General features: G+C 38.5%; 1 protein-coding gene across 1 annotated transcript in view; it reads left to right on the top strand.

The window, feature by feature from the left end:
• The window catches only part of LOC149173927 (uncharacterized), a 374,409-nt gene that overhangs the window by 227,905 nt on the left and 122,868 nt on the right, over positions 1-23,636 (top strand). The window contains exon 5 of the mRNA XM_089424796.1: positions 8,610-8,742. Coding sequence (XP_089280922.1) covers positions 8,610-8,742 — 133 coding nt within the window. The remainder of the gene's footprint in view (positions 1-8,609; positions 8,743-23,636) is intronic.

Raw genomic sequence — 23,636 nt, 5'->3', positions numbered from 1 at the left:
CCTGTTTGCTGAGCTTGATGGGCAAAAGATCTCCTTGCTGAAAAAGAAACATGTGGACAATTACAGAGTTGTAGCTGAACACTCCTTGTATAGTAAGATTCATGAATTGTTCATGTATATTATCAGCCAGGAATTGACTGTAATTATACATGAATGTTGGTTGCTGATCTTTGTTGAAGATGGAAAGGAATCCAAGGATGGTTTCATCAACAGACTGGTCATCTGGATATCCTAACAAGTAGGAAAGCAGAGAAATACAATGCCTGGAGGCTTCAGGAAACATGGAAGATGGGTAGGGTGGATTCCTTTTTGGTAATTCTGCATCCTTAGGTAAAAAGATTTCAAAGATTTGGGCTCTCTGTGGAAAGGTTAGCTTATGGTACAGATCCATAAGTGCTGCTGGTGAAAAATGGCTAAGAGAGTCTAATTGAGGAATTAGGAGCATCTGGTTTATGGTTTCAGCAGAGATGGTGATCAAAATGTCTCCATTCTGAGCCACCACTGCTCTTTTTATAGGGTCATATTTAGCTTGGCACCAGGTAATTAGGTCAGGGAAATCATGAGTTTTTGGGAAGTTGAAGAAAGGCAATAGTGATTCCCAGAATCTGATTGGGTCTTGTTGGTCAAGGTGTTTTTGGTTGAGCCATAGGTGTAGTTCATGGAGGTCGAACTCACACTTGGCATCTGCAATTTTGAAAAGGGAGTCAACAAGGTGAACATACAGAACAATGAGATGATCGGCTGAACGGATAGCAACTACATTGGCTTGACTTTGGTGACTGATTGATCAAATGGCAAGAGGTTTTGGGCAAGGAAACTGTTTCACCTGCAACAAACAACAAAGAGTGAAACGAAAGTGACAAAGAGATGGGTTTAGGTATATTTATAACATGCAGGGTTTGGCTAACGGTTTGCTTTATGACCGTAGCGACTTTAATGTTTTAGGAGCGGAGCTGTAATATTAAATGGACAAATAGAAATGGGTATGACAACTGAGCAATGAACATGTGAGGTGGCAACGGATAGAACAACTTGGCAACGGGTATGTGAGGTGGCGGTGTTGGATTGGTCAAGGGATAACAGTCAAAGTGCGGGGTGGAGAACCTTTGGCGAAAGAAAACCATTGGCGGATTTCGGAGGGGGTAGCGAATGGTTTGTGGTTTTGAGCGGGGGGTGGGGTGGGGTGTGGATAAGGTTGGGGCGTCCGCCATTAAAACTACTTTTCGGACCCCCCCGCGTTAACGGGAAATGGTCAAGGGGGTTGCAAAGTCTCTCCCCTGCCGTTGATCTAGGCGGGGAGTAGATCCACCGTTCGATGATGCGAGCTCTTTATTTAAAGCTGACAAGATGTTTTGTCGGCTAGCGACTTTGGCTTAAACAAACATATTCGCCATATACATAAGGTTTAATGTCAAAGGTTTGCAACAAAAATTAATACCTTTTAAAGGAAATTAATCGTCGATTAATAAAAATTTAACATTTCTAATGTGGCACATTTCTTTTTGCTTCCCTAACATTTTTTGTTTTCTTTTGCCTGCATTCTTTAGGGCAACTAACTCCTAACATTTTACTTGATATGGATATATGTAACACTGTCCTAACATTTTTTGATCTTTTTCTTTTCTTTTTCATCCATATCCTAACTTAACATTTTGAATTTATTTTTGACAAATATACTAACTTATCAAAACCAAATAATGTTACAACACTCTGAAAAACCCAATGTGGGAAAACTAATGCAACGATTGAGGGTTTTATTATTTATGCAACAACAGAAATTTGAGTGCGATAAAATTGCGCCAAACTGGTGTTTCTATTTGAGAAAAGTACTGGAAAAATTATCTGAGGGAATTTACCCTCCTCACGCAATCCCGCAACAAACTGAGCCTCATAATTGGATCTAGAACCCTCTGTGTCAACGTTCTGCGCATGCCCTACACTTATTTCCCAGAAACTGTCTCTGATGTGACGTCTAGCCTGTTGCTGCCACTAGAAGTGATTCTTCCGGCTTCCTGGAAATTTTCCCGGCCTCTGGAAGCTGAATTGACCCTCCTTCTGGCTGAATCGAATTGCCTATCTTGAGGCACTGCGCAGTCCCAACTCTGCCTCCTGAGGAATATTTTTGGCCTTCTCTTAGGACTCTTCCAGACCTGGAGACTCCTCAGGAAATCTGCTACTTTGCCCCTCTCCCACCAGCAACTTGATCTCTGACTCTATTTCTCTTGCTGAATCACTTGCACTAGAAAATTGAACTGTCTAGATCACTGAGTATCTACACTGGTGCGTTCTCCATCTACCCATCGACTTCTTATATTCCTCTGTTGGAGCACCAACAACCAATATTAGAACTTAATCAAGGGCCCAGATTAATTCCCTGTCGATCTGTGTGAGTTTCTAGAGAATTCTCACTTTGACTTAATTAATTCTGATTAATTAACCAGTTTTCCCAAGTTTAGACTTATGAAACATTAAAAAAAAGGTTAATAATCTAATTAAGCCTTCTCTAGGTGGAATTTCCAGAAACGATTTCTGGGTTATGGAGATCTCATGTATTCTAGCCTCTCCATCGAGTTTCGTGACTAGAACACATCCAATGCTACAAAAAGTAACAGAGGCTTCTCCAGTTGTAAGGTTGGTAGAAAGTTTGTGGAGAGACTTGAGACTTTAGCTTTGTGGAGCTTGAGATTTGATGTGTTTGGATCTATTTTGCTGAAGGTGAATGTTGCTAAATTGGGTTTCTTTAAGCATATTAGGGAGGCATTTAACTGGGTAAGTTTACTGTTTACTTGAAGGCTTTATGTATGGTTTATTTTCATCTAAATTCATCATGTTTGTTGCTGGAAATTGTCAAAAGAATGTTGTGTTTGTTCACATGAAGTGGTTGGATTTTATATTTCATAGTGATAAACACACTCCCGTGATTTATTTGAAACTCTTCCTTATCTAGGGTCTTGAAAACATTTTTCTGCATTCTGGGACATTCATATAAAGTGCTGCAATTTAGTTATTATGATCTCACTTAACCCTTTTTCATGAGATAAGGTTCATCAAGACATCATCTCATACACTCCATTTGCCCTATAAAATTTCTAGGCACTGGTCTTGCTTTCTAACACTCTTCCACTTATAATCTTAGTTTTACACATTGCTGGTTTGAAATCTGAAGTAAATGAATGTATAAATCTGAAGTTATATTTCATTCCTTGAATCCTAGATGCACCAATCTGTGGGCTGTTTTAGGATCTGAAATTTATATAGAAAATCAGCTTTCCTGGGTCTCCTCTTTCCCAGCCAACAACTCCTTTGGCTGTCCTAAAATTTGAAATATATTGTTCGCTCATTCATAAGATCAGAGTAGTTTTTAAACCTAGAAACCCTATTGTTATAGCATCTTTTGTTAGGCTTATTTGGTTTGTAACAAATCCAGAATTTGCAACATAAATTTACATTAGAATCCAGATTCAAATTGAACCCAACAAGCCTTCTATTTTTCCAGATCTTATAGTTTCATTTTCTGTTTTAGTAAATCGAGAATTAACAGTTGAATAGTTTTTTAAAATCCGATTTACACCAAGATTCTTGAACCCCTTTTGATTCATCTTCCTTCATTCAAGATTTAATGTTTAGGGATTGCCCGCTTGAATTGGAAATTAACCAACCCAAAGAGTAGGAGTAGGTTATTGAGGTGACAGTTGATGACCCCTCCAAAAGTTACTTTTAGGCCTTTATCTTTTTGAGATAATTTTGACACCTTGGATGAGGACTTGTGCATTTACACTTGGTACACCCTCTTCTTGTTTTATTCTATAAGCAGTTTATTCTCGTTTTCTTGGTTTCCTTTTGCCTATCTTTTGAAGCGAACAAAGTTCCTTCTATAAATTAATTACTCCAGAAGACTTGGAATATGAAGTTATCCATTGAGGATATAAATATTATATTAAAATATATGAATAAGAATGATTATACAATGAGAACGAGAGGCTTGCTTATATACCAAGCAGGTGTCTCTTCATGGAAAGTCATGTCTCATTTAGACATGCCTCTTCAACCTAATTACTAATTAACTAATAATTATTTAAGCTTATTATCATTTACATTATTTATATATATTTTATTCGTAACATTGCCTTCTTCCTCAAAAAGATTTGTCCTCAAAGCTTGTTAATGAAAAAGGCTTGATTTCTTTTTCGGCTTCGAATGTCTCTCTCTCAGAACAAACATCTTTGTCGATACAAGCTGATATGATCTTCTAAGTGACAAACAAAATTGTCGCAATGAGAAGGGATCGGACCACCCTAGATTAATCTTCTGTGTAGTATTCTGATCACTGGAATTTTGTAACGACTTGTCAGCATAAGACGGAATTGATGTTACGTCATTATTCTTTGGAACATCAGTTTGTTGTTTCGGTTCTGAATGGTCCAAATACGTAGCATGGTTGATTAGTCTAATCTCATGATTCGGATGCCTATAGGGAACTTTTTTGGTTTGATTTTCCCTTATTGGGCATGTGGCAATTTTTATACTTTCTTTTGGCGAAGATGTTGTTGAGTTGGTTATGAAACATTCACTGGGGATGTTCATTGTCTGAACTGCAACATCTAAGTGGGTCGTTTCTTCAATTGACTTGTCTTCTTGAGTTGTCATATTCACTGGATCCGTATTCGTTCCCTTATTTTCAACTTGAACTGTTGTGACTGGAGATTTCGATACTTTTTCTTGAGTGAATTGTTCCAACTTGTCTTTTAATGCTTTCTTATCCTCCTTAATTTTATTGATTTGAGTGAGTAGACTTTGATTATGGTTTCCCAGACGTAAAAGTTCTTTGATTTCTGATTTATCAACTTTATTTCAGTGTTTTGAAATTTAAGCTTTTCATCTTTTAGATCTCTGATTTGTTCTAATAATTTTTTATTAAGGTTCTTTAAACGCAAAGTTTCCTCTTCTTGTTTTGATAAGTGCTTCTTGAGTTTTTTTTTTGTGACCTTAGTCTTCTTCACTTGTGCCAGTAATTTTTTGACGTGGTCATTAAGACGAGAAATTTCTTTGTCCTTTTCCATTATTTCTTTGTAATGCATATCCACCAATGTTTTAAAACTCTGACTCCGACTCCGACTCGGCCGAGGGTCGACTCTGACTCCGACTTCGACTCAGTATCGACTCGGCCGGCTCGATTTCAATGACTCGGTCATTGTAAAAAATACATTAAATATTTATTTTTTATAAAAACACATAATTTTAAAGATTTTCGTTCATGTTTCCAAACACACAGCATTAGAATATAGATAGAAGACAACATATGATCAAGGTAGGCTCATGAATATATCCATTATATCAAAATGGCACCCAATGCATTGTCCAATACATACACGATGATGATATAGAGATCAAAACAAAAACACATAACCAAGGAGGCTATAAATGGCCTCTACAACAAAACTCTGTGACCAGTACTACTGGCTACTGCTAGAGTTGCCAACATCATCTGGCTTAGTGTTACTTGGAAGTTGGGAGTAGGAGCGAAAGTGGGGAGCAAGAGCGAAAATGGGAGCGGGAGCGGGAGCAACATTTTCAGAAGCTCCTGGTTTGGGAGCGAATCCCAGAGGAGTTCGACAACCAATGTCACTAACATCAAGGTACATAGAGGGATTGGTGCTCTTGATTAAATACGAGTTCCATACCCTAATACATGAAAAAATTCAATGGAAACATTGCAATCCTCCAATCCTGAAATCCTGAAAAACTGATAAGTTTGCTGGATTTTGAATGAAATCTAAAATTCTACTTTCTCCATATGAAATCCAATGAGGCCGAAACCACTCTCAAACATCCTGAGTCATTTCATGGTAATGTTAAAAATTTAAGTAAAAGGATGAAAATGAAGATTAAGGAGAATGTCACTTTTACTTTAAGAATTTAACATTACCATGAAATTTGAATAGCATATCAATAGTCGAGAGCATTTGAGTGTGTTAAATAGGGTTTGGGAGGGGGAATGGACGCCAAATAACATTTAACTAATTCATAAAACACATTGGAGTTCAAACCAATCAGCAAACACTTCAAAATTTCATTAAAAAAATGTCAAATCGCTGTTTTGATGGGTTTACAGGCCACTGGTTATGACTTGGCCGAGTCAATACAGAGACGGCCGAGTTGGCCGAGTCAGCCATGACTCGGCCTACTGAACCGTTTCCTCCATCGAGTCACATTTCTGGGCAATGAAACAGATTAACTCGACCGTTTCCGTTTCGAATCGGCCGAATTTTAAAACTATGATATCCACAAGATCTTTATGTTCGTGTTTTAACGCTTTCTTGTTTTGCTGGATTTTGGCTATTTTGCCATTCTCTTGATCTTTTAGCTGCACTTTCTCCGTTCAATGGATTACATCATTTTGTGGGAGTGATGATGGATGTTCAACTTGGAATAGGGATTCCATTCTCTTTCTCTCCTCAGCATGTCGTCGCTTAAGTATTGTGATTACTTGTTCTACATCTCTTTGGAATTGTTTTTGTTCATTACTTAGAGATTCCATATTTTTTTTTCACTTCTTTTATCTCCCTTTTTATATATATATATATATTTCAAATATTCTCCCTTTTTTTAATATTTATTTATTTAATTATTTTTCTATTGTTATTCCTTTTTTTTTTCAAGTATAAGTTTTTTTAATATAAAACCTTTTTTTTAATAAATACCCTTCTTTTATTTATTTATTTTTTATTAATATAAAACTTCTCTTTATATTTTTTTATTTATAATCTTTTCTTTTATTATTTCCTTATAATTTTCTGATTTTTTTTTTTTTTTTAAAATTTACTTATCTTCTTTTTTTTTTCACCCTTTTAATTAAACCTAGAATATATATATGTATATATATTGAAGTCACGTCTCTTTTCTTTTCCTAAATCCTTAATTAACTTAACTTTTGCTACGTTGGCCTTTAAAAAAGGAATAACCGTACATAAAACAACCTTTCGATTATTATAAGGATGCCCGCTTATATATTTTCGTAAATATATATATGTTAACAAATCCACTCCACAAACCGAAACGTCACGATGTCGGTTGACCGTTTGACGTCAACTAACCCGGATTGATAAAACGGAGCTTCTAGTCGCTTGGAAACTGAACAACGTACGACATGACAACAGATAGATGTGGCGTACGATGTATATTTCGATGGTACGATGGTGGTACAGGGCCTGTGGTGGAGATAACAGTGTGGTACAAAACTCGTAGACTACAGTGCTTGGGCACAATTTGTGTGGTCTTGGCAGTAGGGCGTTTATGATACTGGTCGATGGTTACAAAACGATGGATTTGATCAATGGTGGTAGATGTGGCATACAAGGAGAATGGAAGTGGCGAAACACAGTAGGTGACTGTCGGGAGTCAAATGGGGCAGTTTTGTGGTGGTGAGAAGGGTCGGCAGCAATGACAATCAAAGGGAGTGACTGTGCAGCAGTTTTGATGGCGAAAACGATGACGGTTGCAGATGATTCGTTTGGCTTGATGGTCATGTGGGCTCTTGTGGCAGCTCTTGACAACTGTCGACCTGCTCTGCGGTGGTAGAAATGCAGTCTTTATGTTGACTATGCGGAGAGAGATGGCTACAGGTAGTTGTTATATGTATATTTTTTTTTTACTTGTATTTTTTTTCTTTATATATATAACTATTTTTTCTTTTTGAATAATTTCTATATATATATTTTTAAATCTTTTAAATGGCCAAAGGCCTGACGACAAAATCTGGTGAAATGGAGAAACTCCAAAACTAGTAGCGAAACGCTGGAATAACGACGACAACGCAGTTGACGACAGGTTGATGGCCAAAGGCCTGGTCCGGAGAGGGTGGCTCTGTGTAGCGGTGAAGCAGCCAGAGGATCGACTGCTCTGATACCAAATGAAGCGAACAAAGTTCCTTCTATAAATTAATTACTCCAGAAGACTTGGAATATGAAGTTATCTATTGAGGATATAAATATTATATTAAAATATATGAATAAGAATGATTATACAATGAAAACGAGAGGCTTGCTTATATTGCTTATATACCAAGCAGGTGTCTCTTCATGGAGAGTCATGTCTCATTTAGACATGCCTCTTCAACCTAATTACTAATTTTCTAATAATTATTTATGCTTATTATCATTTACATTATTTATATATATTTTATTCGTAACATCTTTCATTTATTCCTTGAGACTTGACAGTTGTTGATCTCCCTGCACATTGTTTGAGGCCTAATGTTCCCAAAATGCATAGTCATCTTGTTCAACAATTTTTTGATGTTCAGTTCCTTTGGAACGCACTCTTTGATGTAATTTATTTGATCATGTACATGTTTACATAGTTTGATAATAGAGTAGTTCTCAATTTTAACCTTTTAAGAGGAGGCACTATGTATTTCCCCCTAAATGCCATCATAGATGGAGTTTTTGGATGTAATTTCACAGCCCCATTATCTTCCTTTGGTTATAGTCAACAATAATATAGTCTTCCTTATTTTCACTTTCCTTTTGCTTTCTTCTTATCAAGGCAGATTCTCTTCCCTTACCAATCTATGAGCACACTTTTGCTGATTCACTGTTGCTCTCTTGCAGATGAAATATCATGGATAGACGATTTTTTCAGAGATTATATAGATTTATTTCGGCATTTCCATCCAGATGCAAGAGATGTATTTTCAAACTGGAATATGAAGAAGGAAGCAAGAATACATAACAAAGGACTTAGGTTTGCACTTTCTGTATTTTATTGTAGACTCTAAATAGACTGGCTGCAAATTTGCTGCTTTGTAGCTTTGTTATCTTAAAGAAGTCTGTAAGGTCAATGACAATTGCGAAGAACATGAAATTGCAAGCCCTTAAATAGGTAGAAAATGGAGGGTTGATGTAAAAATGTTAAAAGATAACACTCTTAACTCAGCAGCTGCAATAATAGATCAATCTGCTACATTTAAGTGCGTGATCAAATCTAATACAAGATGGAAGAAACCCCAAAATTTAAATACCAAAGAGAAGTGGGGTGCTGCAATAACAGAGCAGGTCATCGCTGCTAGCTACCCCAAGTACTTCATACTTGCATAATTAATGCCCATGAATGGACAAGTTGAAGTGGTGATGAAGTAAGGAGAGTGTCTGGGCATTTACAGCAATATTTTGCAATGCCCTAGGTATCTCTGGTAAATGGGAAATCAGCTTTGGTGTCTGTTTGACACTTCTCTGAGGTCATTTAAAGCCCCAGCCTACCTGCTGACTTGCTGCCCAGTGCGCGGCAGTTTAACACAGCACGTGGTTATTAGTACTTCATATGGATATTTTTGTCCTTTAACTTCCCTTTATGGGAAATTTGAATTGGCATAAGTAAAAGCTATGATTCTTTGAACCTTTTAATTAACATAATTAATGATGGACCATAGTCAAATGAAAAGTAAACACCACAGATTCAACATGGACATTTCTTACTGGTTTCTGTGTGAAAATACCTAGGATGGTCAATGGTGGCTTGCCGGGTTGGTGAAAGTGGGGTGTTGTTATCAACCCACCCGGGTTCACTGTTCAAGTCTATGCAGTGACATGCTTGTGCTTGTGTGCTGGTGTTTGTGAAAATGCTTGGTGCCAGGTGTGAGCCCTGGGCAACTTTTGCAGAATAGATACCCCTCACATGTGTCTCCTTAGTGAAACAAGACTTTGGTAACACGGCTGGATGTTTCTGTCTCGTTGTTAAATATAACATAGAGTAGCTGCACTTGCTGGTGTTGACTGGAAGCTTGAATCAACAAAAAACAGAAAAGGAAACCTGGGTTGTAACAACAAACCATATGGATATTCTATCACAGAATTGTCAAGTTCATGAATTAAAAGTATAAACTTTTGGGGTGAGTATTGGCGGGACAATTTTCATTTTCAGATTTTTCCTTGTTGATTTGGGGTAGCATCGGATGTGTTCTAGCCTTGAAAATTGGTGGAAAGGCTAAAGCACATGAGATCTCCAAGACCCACAAATGGTTTGGGCAGATTCTAACCGGTTTGGGAGATATTAAAATAATTAATATTTTTAATGGAGTTCCTAAATCTAAACTTAGGAAAAATAAGATATTAATGGGTATTAATATAAAACTGGGTTAGAATGGTCCAAAAGACATGGATCAAGCCAAATCTAATCTTAGCCGTTGATTAGAGATTTAATCTCGGCCATTGATGGGTCAACGAGAAAAGTATAATAAGGGGCTTGAGGGTTAGTTGGAGGACACACTGAGGGAGACCAGTCAGGTCGATTTCTAGAGCGGGGTTAGATGAGAAATTCGAACTAGTGGTCTGGAGAGCAGCAGGAGGCAACAAGTATGGAATAGAGAGTCGGGATCAGCACTAGAAGACCAGCGTAGAGGCAAGAGAGGTAGATGCAGTGGCAGCGACAGAATGCAGTCATTAGAGGGCTTGCGTGGGCGACACAGAGAGGCCCAGGGCTGACACAGCGAAGCAGGGGCTGACGCAGAGTGTCTGGGAGCTACGCAGGGGTCAGCCAAGTTGACATTGGGACTGGGAGAAGTGCTGGAGAATTTTTCTCTCTGTTGGGTAAGCCGGTTTGGCACCCTATTGTACTGAAGAATTGCTGAATAATAAAATCCTCCTTTGCTCCACCGATTTTCCCACATTGGGTTTTTCCGGGGGCTGTTGTTCAAAATATCTGTGTCGATGTGTTGATTCTTGTGCATGTGTTTGTTTCTGTATTATGGTGTGATATTTGCAGCAGAATTTATTTTAATGTTTATTGAAGGAATTTCATAAATAACTTATTGGAAAATAAGTAGGCAAAGTAAATCAGATGTTGCAGTGATAGAATTTTCACATGGTATCAAAGCAAGTAATTAGAGAGATGAAGGGAAAAACAATTATGGGTCAAGACCATGATGCGAAGGAATCCACGTCAAGAGACTCACATAGATTTTCAGAAAATTGCACAAGAGAAAGTGATTTCGATTTCTCTATGTTGGCTTCCAGGCTGGAAGAAGAAGTGGCTTGTATGACTAGTTCTGCATCATTAGAGGTATGGTATACAGACACTGGAGCCTCTTGGCATATGATGTGAATTAGGGAATGTTTCTCAGATTATCGAGAGGAGAAGATGAACTTTCAGATCACCATGGGGAACAAAGCAAAGTGTACTCCAGTAGGGAGGGGTACCATAGTTTTTCAAACAGAATCGGTAGAACAATTTCGTGCTACCAATGTGTTGCATGTACCAGGATTGGGGATGAACTTACTTTCCGTGTCACAATTTCAAGGAAAGGGCTATGACGTCTTCTTCATCAAGGAGAAAGTATACGTCAAACACCTGCGCTGGAAAAAGAAAGTGCAGATTGGGATCAAAAGTAACAGGTTGTATAGATTACAACTAAAATCACCAATGGCACTAATAGGCAGTCATGGAGACAAGGACTTGAACGAACTATGGCACAGAAGAATGAGACATTTGCACCATAGGGCTCTGAGAATTCTCTGGAGCACTGTAACAGGAGTTCCCAATTTTAGTACAGAACGAGATGATGTATGCAGAGGATGTGCTTTAGGAAAGTATGCCAAGGCAACATTTCCTAGAAGTAAAAATAGGGCCAAGAGTGTACTAGGTTTGATACACTCAGATATCTATGGACCTATGTCCACTAAAGCTCTTAGTGGTGCCGAGTACTTCCTTACCTTCATTGATGACCACTCAAGGAAAACTTGGATTTATTTTCTGAAAACCAAGGACGAGGTTTTCTGTCGATTCAAAGAGTTCAAGGCTCTGGTGGAGAATCTAACTAGGAAGAAAATAAAAGTTTTGCACTTAGATAATGGTGGAGAGTATGTCAATAAGGACTTCATTGATTTTTGCGCTAAGGAGGGCATCAGAAGAGAGTGGACAACTCCTTACAATCCGGAGCAGAGTGGAGTAGTAGAAAGGAAGAACAGAACTATTGTAAAAGCAGCTAGGGCCATGATGTATGATAAAGATATGCCAAAATTTCCGTGGGCAGAAGCATGCAACACAACAATCTATGTTCAGAACATGACTCCTCATTGGGCGTTGGGCAAGATTACTCCAGAGAAAGTTTTCACAGGGAAGACACCTGAAGTCAGTGATTTCAGGATATTTGGGAGTTTAGCATATTGCCTTGTACCCGAGGAAAAGAGGAAAAAGCTGGATCAAACTGTGGAAAAGGGATATCTAATGGGATATAGCGAGAACGCCAAGGCATACAGAATCTATCTTCTAGGGAGCATGAAGGTAGTGGTTTGACGAGATGTAAAGTTCATGGAGGACAGGGCTTTCAGAAAATCTCGTGAGATGCTTTCTGAGTAGTAGTCAAAAGAGGAGCTGTTGTTTAAACCTCTTCAACCAATGGAAGTAAATAATTCTTCTTCGGATCAGGAAGATTCACAGGATGAGGAGGAGCTAACAAAAGCACCTGCTGGCAGAGGAAGAACTAACAGGGAACTTCGTAAGTTTCTGTGAGATGCAGAGGACTTCATCGGTGCGCCAAGAAATAATAAGAGGGAGCGAAAACAGCCAGATAGATATTAGGCATTAGTAGCTCAAGATGCGGAGCCTGCCAGTTTCCAGGAGGCAGCTCAACATCAGGTTTGGCTAGATGCGATGGTAGAGGAGTACAACTCCATAATGGTGAACAATGTTTGGGAGGTAGTGGCAAGGCCTCAAGACAGATCAATGGTAGGTTCGAGATGGATCTACAAGATCAAATACGCTGCAGAGGGCAGTGTTGAGAAATATAAGTCCAGGTTTGTGGCTAAGGGGTATGCTCAAAAGGAAGGAATTGACTACGAGGAAACCTTTGCCCCGGTAGCCAGGTATACATCTATTAGGACTGTGATATCTCTTGCAGCTTAGATGGGGTGGGAGATTCATCAGATGGATGTCAAAACGACTTTTCTGAACCGGGTAATAGAAGAAGAGGTATACATTGAACAACCAGAGGGCTTTGAGACACATGAGAAGAAGTCCCATGTATGTAGGTTGAAGAAAGCCTTGTATGGCTGAAACAGGCACCTAGAGCATGGTATGGTCGAATCGATGGCTACTTGCAAAAGATGCGATTTGTCAAGAGTGACACGGACGCAAATCTCTACTATCTGGTTGTAGAGAATGAGCCGCTAATCTTAGTATTGTTTGTGGATGATCTCTTTCTGACAGGATCATCCAGGCTCATTAGGGATTGCAAGAAGAATCTAGCCACAAAATTCGATATGAAGGATTTGGGACGAATGCATTATTTCCTAGGGTTGGAAGTTTGGCAGCAGAAGGGAGAGATCTTCCCTGGGCAAGGGAGGTATGCTACAAAAATCCTGAAAAGATTCAGGATGGAGGACTGTAGTCCCATGGCTACTCCAATGATCACCAACTGGAAGAAGATTGATGCATCAAAAGACAAGGATGTTATCCCACCTTATACAGGCATCTCATAGGGTCCCTGATGTATTTGGTCAATACTAGGCCAAACATTTGCTACGCTGTCAACACCCTCAGCCAGTTCATGGTGGAACCAAAGAAGGCGCACTGGGCAACAACCAAACATATTCTCAGGTATTTACAGGGAACAATTGATTATGGACTCTTGCACACCAGGGGTAAGGATATTAGATTGAGTGGATTTACTGATGCATATTGGGCAAGGAGTTCAGTAGATCAATAAAGTACCTCTGGGTACTATTTCAACATTGCATTAGGAATGACTTACTGGTGCAGTAGGAAACAAAAGTCCGTGGCTCTGAGCTCATCTAAGGCAGAATATATGGCGGCAAGCACAACTTCGTGTGAGGCCATATGGCTTAGAAAACTTCTTGTGAACCTATTCAGAAGAAAAATGAAGGTGACCAAGATCATGTGCGAGAATCAGAGTTGCATCAAGCTGTTTGAGAATCCAGTGTTTCATGATCGGTCGAAGCATATTTATATTCGGTGTCACTTTGTCAGAGACTGTGTCCAACGAGTTGCTGTACAGTGGAGCTACACTCGTATAGGAGAACAGGTGGCAGACATCCTCACCAAGGCCCTTGGAAGGACAAAGTTTGATTACTTCAGGGAAAAGATGGGGATGATAAAGAACCCGTTTCAGTAGCAGAAATGGGGGTGATAGCAGCACGGATGTAGAGGGAGTTGCAGTGTAGATACAATGTTGGGAGAAAGGACCAACAACAACACGGATGTAGAGGGAGCTGTCGTACAGATGCAGTAGTGGTAGTAGCAGAAGCATGGGCAGCAGTACAAGATGCAACAATGCAGAGGATGTTGGGCGGGGAGGCTTATTATCAACACAGGGACCGACGCTGGATGATCAGGGTGATACTCAGTGAGGAGTATTACTAGAGCACAGTCCTCGCTAAGAGGGAGTGTTGATTTGGGGTAGCATCAGATGTCCTCTAGCCATGAAAATTGGTGGAGAGGCTAAAGCACATGAGATCTCCAAGACCCAGAAATTGTTTGGGTAGATTCTAACCGGTTTGGGAGTGTTGACCACTACGTGTCAACTACCCATAGCAGTACACCCCATTTTTTCGCAAAAGGGGTAGCGCTTGATCAACGTGTCCGTGCCATTCGACTGTCATCATCAACCCGATCATGTTATGTTATAAACACGGTCTGCATGTGTAAATTGTAAATAATCTTAGCAGATCTGTGTCATGTATGTATTTGCCTAGGTAAACCTAATTTTCTAGTGATGATCTACATTCCGGAAGGTTTTTTGTCTCACCGATCCATGATCGGCAGAGTTTTCCTTCAACCTAACCCCAAAGCCGGAATGGATTTTGTCATTGGAATCTTAGGGGAATCCTAGTGTGCTAGGTCGAGTCTATGTAAAAGTAATTTGGAAATAATTCTAACTATTTTGTTAGGTTATTACAAATTGCTTGATCTGCTAGATTATGTTTGTGTCGTAGAACTGGGTAGTCCATGAGGATCTTTGTCAAATGGGTTTTCCCCCTTGAGATGTAAAATTGTAAAAGTCATGATGTAAAGTGTCTTGAGGGTTAGAAAATAATTAATCCCCTCATAGGTCCTAGGTCCTAGGTAAAATTCCCGAAGGCTAGGTTCGAGGGTCCAAACATAAAAATAAAAATAAAAATAAAAAATAATATAATAAAAAATAAAAAATTATAATAAAAAATAAAAAAATAATAAGATTAAAAAAAAAAAAAAAAAATTAATAATAATAAATAATTTTTTTTAAATAATAAAATAATAATAAGTCAAAGTTTTGAGGAAATAAATGCAAGATTTAAATTTTTAATATATTCAAATGCATTTAAAATTTCGATGGATGAGATTAAAAGAGATTTTGATCCTCATCGACGGTCGAGATCACTTTGACATGGATCACTCGAACTAGCCGTTGGGAAATTTTCCTTTAAATAGGGTGTCAGGGGTCATTTGAGATCATTGGATCTGTGAGTCTTGTGCTAAAGAATGCTCTCTTGTACTCATTTTTCATATGCAATAAATAAAGACTTTGGGGTTGAAATCTTGCTGGTGTGACTCTTCTGAAAACGCTGTAAGATGTTTCATTTTTCTGCATAAATTTAATTTTAGCCATTGATAATAGCTTGATGAAGAGTGATTTTGAACACAGGTATCTTGTTTAGACACTAGGGTTTGAATGGTAGTGGAATTTTTGAATGTGATGGCAGGTATCTCCATTAGATTTGGATTTTCGTATTTTTTTCTCTCTCTTTGTTGATGGTTGAAGTAAGCTGTGCAGGAAAATCTAGATTTCAAAGATCAATGGGCATTTGGGGAAGTTCTTGGCTGAACCAGCCAACTCCCGAGAAGCACTTTTTTGAAGAGCCCAGCCAGTTTTGATCTCGGGTTTATCATTTAAATTTCTCTTTTGAATGCATGAGGGGTTTTCTGAAGCATCTCATAGTAAATTTAAAATTTTGAAAATATTTCTGTGGATTATTGATAAATCTGGCTGCTTAGAGTCGTTAGTTTGTGAATACTGTAATTATTTAGTTAAATTTTGGGTTATTTCCTTGCATATTTTGCCTCTGGGTTTTTTGTTTTTTGCAAGTTGCAGGAAGATTTTCTTGTTGGAAGCCAGATCTAGGCCCGGGGGGTAAGATCTAGCCTCACAACCAGTTTTTACAAGGTCACTATTTTGCTGTCTGAGGGTTTCACATTCAGTCATTTTCAGATCTGGAAATTTATTGCATGGTTTTCATCAGAAGCAAAGGGAGTTAAACTTTTTAAGGTTTCAGAAGAAGCTCAAGGCTGTCCAAGCCATTGTTTTAAAACTCTGACTCCGACTCAGTATCGACTCGGCCGGCTCGATTTCAATGACTCGGTCATTGTAAAAAATATATTAAATATTTATTTTTTATAAAAACACATAATTTTAAATATTTTCATTCATGTTTCCAAACACACAGCATTAGAATATAGATAGAAGACAACATATGATCAAAGTAGGCTCATGAATATATCCATTATATCAAAATGGCACCCAATGCATTGTCCAATACATACACGATGATGATATAGAGATCAAAACAAAAACACATAACCAAGGAGGCTATAAATGGCCTCTACAACAAAACTCTGTGACCAGTACTACTGGCTACTGCTAGAGTTGCCAACATCATCTGGCTCAGTGTTACTTGGAAGTTGGGAGCAGGAGCGAAAGTGGGGAGCGAGAGCGAAAACGGGAGCGGGGGCAACATTTTCAGAAGCTCCTGGTTTGGGAGCGAATCCCAGAGGAGTTCGACAACCAATGTCACTAACATCAAGGTACATAGAGGGATTGGTGCTCTTGATTAAATACGAGTTCCATACCTAATACATGACAAAATTCAATGGAAACATTGCAATCCTCCAATCCTGAAATCTTGAAAAACTGATAAGTCTGCTGGATTTTGAATGAAATTTAAAATTCTACTTTCTCCATATGAAATCCAATGAGGCCAAAACCACTCTCAAACATCCTGAGTCATTTCATGGTAATGTTAAAAATTTAAGTAAAAGGATGAAAATGAAGATTGAGAATGTCACTTTTACTTTAAGAATTTAACATTACCATGAAATTTGAATAGCATATCAATAGTAGAGAGCATTTGAGTGTGTTAAATAGGGTTTGGGAGGGGGAAATGGACCCCAAATAACATTTAACTAATTCATAAAACACATTGGAGTTCAAACCAATCAACAAACACTTCAAAATTTCATTAAAAAAATGTCAAATCGCTGTTTTGATGGGTTTACAGGCCACTGGTTATGACTCGGCCGAGTCAATACAGAAACGGCTGAGTTGGCCGAGTCAGCCATGACTCGGCCGAGTCATTAAATGACTCGGCCTACTGAACCGTTTCCTCCACCGAGTCACATTTCTGGGCAATGAAACGGATCAACTCGGTCGTTTCCGTTTCGAATCAGTCGAATTTTAAAACTATGGTCCAAGCCATACCACTCCTCTGTGTGAAGTTCCTTCTCCTTCATCGTTCAGCCTCTTCAAGCTTTGTCGCCTTGCCAAATTCCCACACCTGCAAATGAAATTTAAAAATAAAAATAAAAAATTTTGTGGCTCGCTGCGTCTATTTTTCCTTTGCTCCACGCTCTAATCCACAGCTCTGTCACCACCGCACACATCCCTTTCTCCTCTCCTGCGCGTAAACTGTCTGGCCACCCGCGTGACTTCTCCCTCAGACCTGAGCTCCTCACGCTGCCAGGCCTGTGGTATTTGCCATGCTCCATTCATCGACCTCACCTGCAATCTGCTACGACTACCCACGCATTTCGCTCCTCAGTTGGAACCTTTCATTGCCAGCCCTCACGCAACTTTCTTCTCATCCCCTCACGCAAAGACTGCAAAACGCGTGCTTTCCTCCATCTCTCCCGCGCGCAATCACTCCACGCACCTGCAAACATCTTCGCCATCTTCCCTTTCGCATGCCTCACGTCATCCCTATTCCATAAGCCTGTACGCTGTTGCCTCAAACTCCATACTCCTCCACCCACGCTGCTTCATGTTGCCAATCCGTTGCCCACCTGCATGCTGCGCGCTGCCTCCCTGCTGCAAACTCGTCGAGTGTTATCCCTTTTTGCTGTCGTCTACCTTCACGCGTTGCCTCTTCTAGTTCTTCCTCCTCATCGTCCAGTCCAACCTGCAAACAAATCCGCCGTCAAGCAAACCTCCTTCGTCTTCTCCTTCCTGCGGGCAAACAAACTCTCGAAATTTTTGAATACGGGCTAGGGTTGTGTTTATATTTATCTTCGTTGGTTTAGTTTTAGGATAGATCTCATAATTTTTGTGCTGTTTAAGTTAGCATATATTATTTTTTTAGTTTTCGTTTTAGATTTATTATTTTTTTGTTTTTGTTTTAGTTTTAGATTTAAATTTCTTTAAATTTAGATTTAGTTTTGTTTTGATTTTGATTCAAAAGAAAATCTAAAAAATATAAACTATAAAAATATATGTATAATAATAATAATAATAATAAAATCATAAAAAGGTTTTTTTTAGTTTTTTTTGGGTTTGATATTAGTTTAGAATTTATTTATTTATTTTCATGACTTTGAAAATCATTAAAAATAAAATGTTTAAAAAATTAGGAAATCTTGAAAGAAATGTTTTTCGTGGTATTTGACATAGCTAAATGTGCTTAAATTTTTACATCTGAAGGTTAGCTATTTGAAAGTGGTGATTCATTTTATGAGCTGGTTAGCATTTAAATTCTATGGTTATTTAAAGCATTTGATCTTTTGAAGTTTAATTGCTAATATTTTGTGCATCTAGTGAATATCTCGCATCTATCTTTCATTATTGCTTGATTAATGCTTATCGTATGCTAAACACTTCAGTAAGTATTTTCAAGCTATTGTTAAAGGGTTTATTTCCATTTCTATTTTCTAAGCAGCAAACCAATCAATCAGTTTTCACTTCATCTAGCAAAGGCACCGGTCTTAAGTATTTAAAGGGCTAATCAATTTTTTAAATCAATCAAGTGCTTGTTTGCGCTGTGTCTCCCAGCCTAGCTGGTTCCCAGTTGGTCCTCCTTTATCTCATAGGGTCTACCCCCCTTAGCCTAGGGAGACGGATTAAACGGAGAGATCGAGGATCAGGGTGACAGCCCCCGGTCTGAGCGTTGTCGCGGTGTTGGACACTTTGTGCGACAACATTTTTTGGCGCCGTTGCCGGGGATAGATTTTTTTTTGTCCTTGGTTCCTTCGACATTTGTCTCGTTTCTTTCCTCTCGTTCTTTCCTGTCCTTAGCTCCTTCCTTTCGAGCTTTTCCGTGTTTCACTTTTTGTCCGGGTGGCGACTCCACTTCAGATATCCTCTACAAGAGTGTATACTAGAAGACATCCAAGCAGTTTGGTTAATCCTGCTCCTGGTCCTGAAAGGGCTCTCAGAGTACGATTACACAAACTATCTTCTCATACACTTCTTGTTAACCTCGGACAAGAAGCCCTATCTGATATCCATTTCCTTTTTACCAGCCCGGTCGAGCACGACATCATGGATATATATGCCCCTTGCGATTTTTCTAACATTCAAGGTTATCCCAATGATCTTCCAACACATGGGATAGATAAATTGCCTAGCTTTTAGGGAAATAACGCAATTAGTGCTAATTCACATCTGAAAGCTTTTAGTTTATGGATGGCTAAGTACGCAAGGTCTGCTGATTTTAATCACGAAGATGTTAGAATGACTCTTTTTATTCTAACCTTGGAGGGCGATGCTCACGACTGGTTTTCAGAAAAGCCTCGTAATTCGTTTGATTCCTTACAATCGATCATTAATGCCTTTAAGGAAAAGTATGGAGATAAGAGAGAAGGAAGACACCTCGTGAAAGCTATTAGCATAATCAAAAAGAGAGAATGAAACCGCTGAAGAATTTAACAAAAGGTTTAATGATATTATTAAAGAATTACCTCAAGATTATAAACCTACCGACAAATCTCTTCGAGATTTTTATATTGATGCCTTTAGCCCTGAGCCCTCTTATGAGTTGAGACGTGCTAAACTTCCTGATTATAGGGATTGCCAAGCCTTAGCCGTAGAGCTTGAAAAGGATAAGACAACATCTGGGAAGTCTGAAATCCCAGGTTTTGATAGGCATGCAATGAAATTGAAAGAACCTAAAGGAAAAGAGGTTCAAGAACCTGATAGCGAGCTTGTTCAGAAATTCCTCCAAAAGATCGAAAGCATGGAAATTAATCATACTAAGGAAATAGCTACTTTGCAGAATAGGTTGGTCCAAATGGAAAGAGTGCAAACGCAAAATTTCCAACCCAGAATTAATAATAATAGAAATAACAATTGGCAAAAGAAGGGTCAATCTAGTGAGCAAAGACCTCCTAAATTCTAATCCTCTTACTAATTTAGTCGATAATGCTCCGCCTTACTGTCGGGTTTGTGATGCTCTTCATGAGGAGGCTACTTGTCCCATCGTTCGAAGAATTTTAGATAATGGAATGTTTGGGGCAGGTGATCAAATAAATGTAGTGGGTAGCGAGTTTCCTTTGTCTATGAATGATTGGATGGAGGTTAAGGAAAATAGTCGAGACGTTATGAATCCCTCGTCAGCTTTTAGTATAAATAACCTTGAAAATGAAGATGAAATTTTGGCTAAGTTATATGGCGAAAAACCCTCTCCAGAGCAAATCATGGAAATTGCTAGAGATAAAGGTTTAACCTATCAGAGAAGGGATAAATATCAGAGCGGGAACGAAATTCCCCCTCGAACTTTTAACCCTGGTTTAAACTCTGGATTAGATGTCGATTTGGGAAGTTGGTTTAACAATGCGAAAATCTGGGTTCTTGTCTCGGAGATTTTGAAAATCCCTTCCCAAAGAGATAAATTACTAAAAGCTATTCAAGGTCCTCAAGTAAATATTTTTCAACAAAAGACCCCAGAAGATGACTATCACGATGCTCCCATATATTTGCAAAGTTTAGATTCAGATAACAAAGATCACCAACCCTTCTTTATCACCTTATTGGTTAATGGATATAAATTGAATAATTGCATGTTGGATTCTAGTGCATCAGCTTGTGTCATGACTAAAAGGGTCATGGAACAACTTAATTTAAGAGTTTCTAGACCCTACTACAATATATGTGCCATGGATTCTAAGAAGATTGAAGTTCATGGTTTGATCAAAGATTTACAGGTTCATTTATCAGTTTACCGGACATCATGGTTGTTATGGACATTATTCTTGTTGATGTGCTTGATGCTTGGAGTATGCTTTTATCCAGAAAGTGGGCTTCTGATCTAGGAGGGAGTATTCAAATGAATTGGTCATATGCTATGATTCCTTCTCTTAGAGGTGATGGTTTTGTAAGACTTAATAGAGAGCCCGAGAGAAAATTCCATGTTGAAGATCCTAAGAAACCTCATAATGAGATAATTAAAGAGCAATCTGACATTGGGAATTACGCTATCATGTCTAATTTCATAATTCCTCCTGATGATAAGATTAAGGATCTCAATGATAAAGTTTGGTACATGTATTTTGATGGTGCATCGTCTAGGCATGGTAAAGGTGCAGGAATAGTGCTTAAATCTCCCCTTGGTCACATTTTCAAGTTTGCCTATCGATTGGAGTTTGAAGCAACCAACAATGTCGCTGAATATGAGGCTTTACTGTTGGGTCTTGAATTGGCAAAATCTTTGAGAATTAAGTTGCTTAGCATTAAGGGGGATTCTGATTTAATTATCATGCAGCTTAAAAATAAGTTTACATGTAAAAATCAAAGATTAAGGAATTATCGAAATGTTGTGTGGGATACTATGGAACACTTTGATGCCCTTGACCTTGAAGCTATCCCAAGAGAGCATAATAGTTTGGCGGATGAACTTGCCGTAGCTGCTACTACCTTCCAGTTATCTGATGAGCTAATTAAGGATAAGATTAAAATGGAAGTTATATTTAGACCATCTGTTCTAGATAACTCAGAGCATTGGCAAGTCTTTAATGATGAAAAGCAAGTGATCCGTTTTCTTGATAGTCTGGATGAGTTTGAAGATTTTCAGATAGATTCTGAGGAGGATGGATCTGGTAATCATGAGCATATCATAAATCCTACTCCTAGGAATGTGGTTGCATTAGAGCAACACTTTGATCGTCATGATGCCACGAAGTTGAGAGAGGAAAATAAAATGGACCCAGGCAAATACCTCGAGATAAACATTGGTACTCTTGCGAACCCAAAGATTGTTAAAATTGGTAAAGGTACTAGTGTTGAGGAAAGAAAGAAGTTAACCAATTTACTTCGCGAATATCGAGATGTTTTAGCATTTTCTTATGATGAATTAAAAGGCTATAGGGAAGATGTCATGGAACATACTATCCCCTTAAAAGATGAAAATGCTAAACCCTTTCGCCAGAAGCTTAGGCAGATTAATCCTAAGTTAGCCCCTTTGGTTCAAAAAGAGATTTCAAAGATGCTTGCAGCAGGAATTATCGCTCAAACAAGGCATTCAACATGGTGTTCCAACCTGGTGATTGTTAGAAAAAAGAACGGTACGATAAGGCTTTGTGTTGATTTTCGAAATCTTAATCTAGCGTGTAAGAAAGATAATTACCCTTTGCTAAACATGGAGACTCTGTTGCAAAGAGTAACTGGTTTTGGAATGATGTCATTGCTAGATGGCTTTTCTGGGTATAATCAGGTATGGGTTAAAAAAGAAGATCGTCACAAAACCACATTCACCACACCATGGGGTACTTTCGAATACATTAGAATGCCATTTGGATTAACCAATGCTGGGGCTACATTTCAAAGGGCTATGGATTATGCCTTCAAAGGTTTAATTGGGAAATTTATCGAAATTTACCAAGATGATCTTACTGTATTTTCTAAAGATGTTATCAGTCATATAAATCATCTTAGGAAGGTTTTCGATAGATGTAGAGAGTATGGGATTTCTTTGAACCCGGGTAAGTCAGTTTTTGGAGTAACCGAAGGGAAATTACTTGGTCACATCATTTCTAAAGATGGAATCAAGATTGATCCTGAAAGAATTGAAGCAATCCAAAAGATTCCTCTTCCCCATAATCTTAAATCCCTTCAGTCTTTCCTTGGGAAAACAAATTTTCTTAGAAGGTTTATTTCAAATTATGCAGAAGTAGCTGAGCCTATTCAGAGTCTTCTAAAGAAAGATGTAAAAATTGTTTGGCAATAAGATGGTAAAAAGGCTTTTCAGGAAATCAAATGCGCTATTGCAAGAGCTCCTGTCTTAGTTAGTCCTGATTATTCCAAGGATTTCATGATTTTCTCTTTCGCTTCTGAAGACACCATTGCTGGTGTCCTGTTACAGAAAAATAAAGATGGTCACAAGCAGCCTATTGCTTTCTTGAGTAGAGCACTCCAAAATTCCGAGTTAAAATACAATACCATGGAAAAGCAAGCCTATGCCTTAGTCAAATCTCTTAAGCATTTCAAAACTTATGTGGGTTATTCTAAAGTCATTGCTTTTGTCCCACATTCTGCTGTTAAAGATATATTAACTCAAACTGATTGCTTAGGGACTCATGCTAGGTGGGTTACTAAAATACAAGAATATGATTTAGAAATTAGACCCACCGAGCTAGTCAAAGGCCAAGGTTTGGCTCAAATGTTGACC

This window comes from Pinus tabuliformis, chromosome 4_2 (assembly GCF_031772625.1).
Source record: "Pinus tabuliformis cultivar Carrire ecotype Pingquan chromosome 4_2, CPIR1, whole genome shotgun sequence".
NCBI classification, from domain to species: Eukaryota; Viridiplantae; Streptophyta; class Pinopsida; order Pinales; family Pinaceae; genus Pinus; species Pinus tabuliformis.
This window is presented reverse-complemented; position numbering and strand designations above follow the sequence as displayed.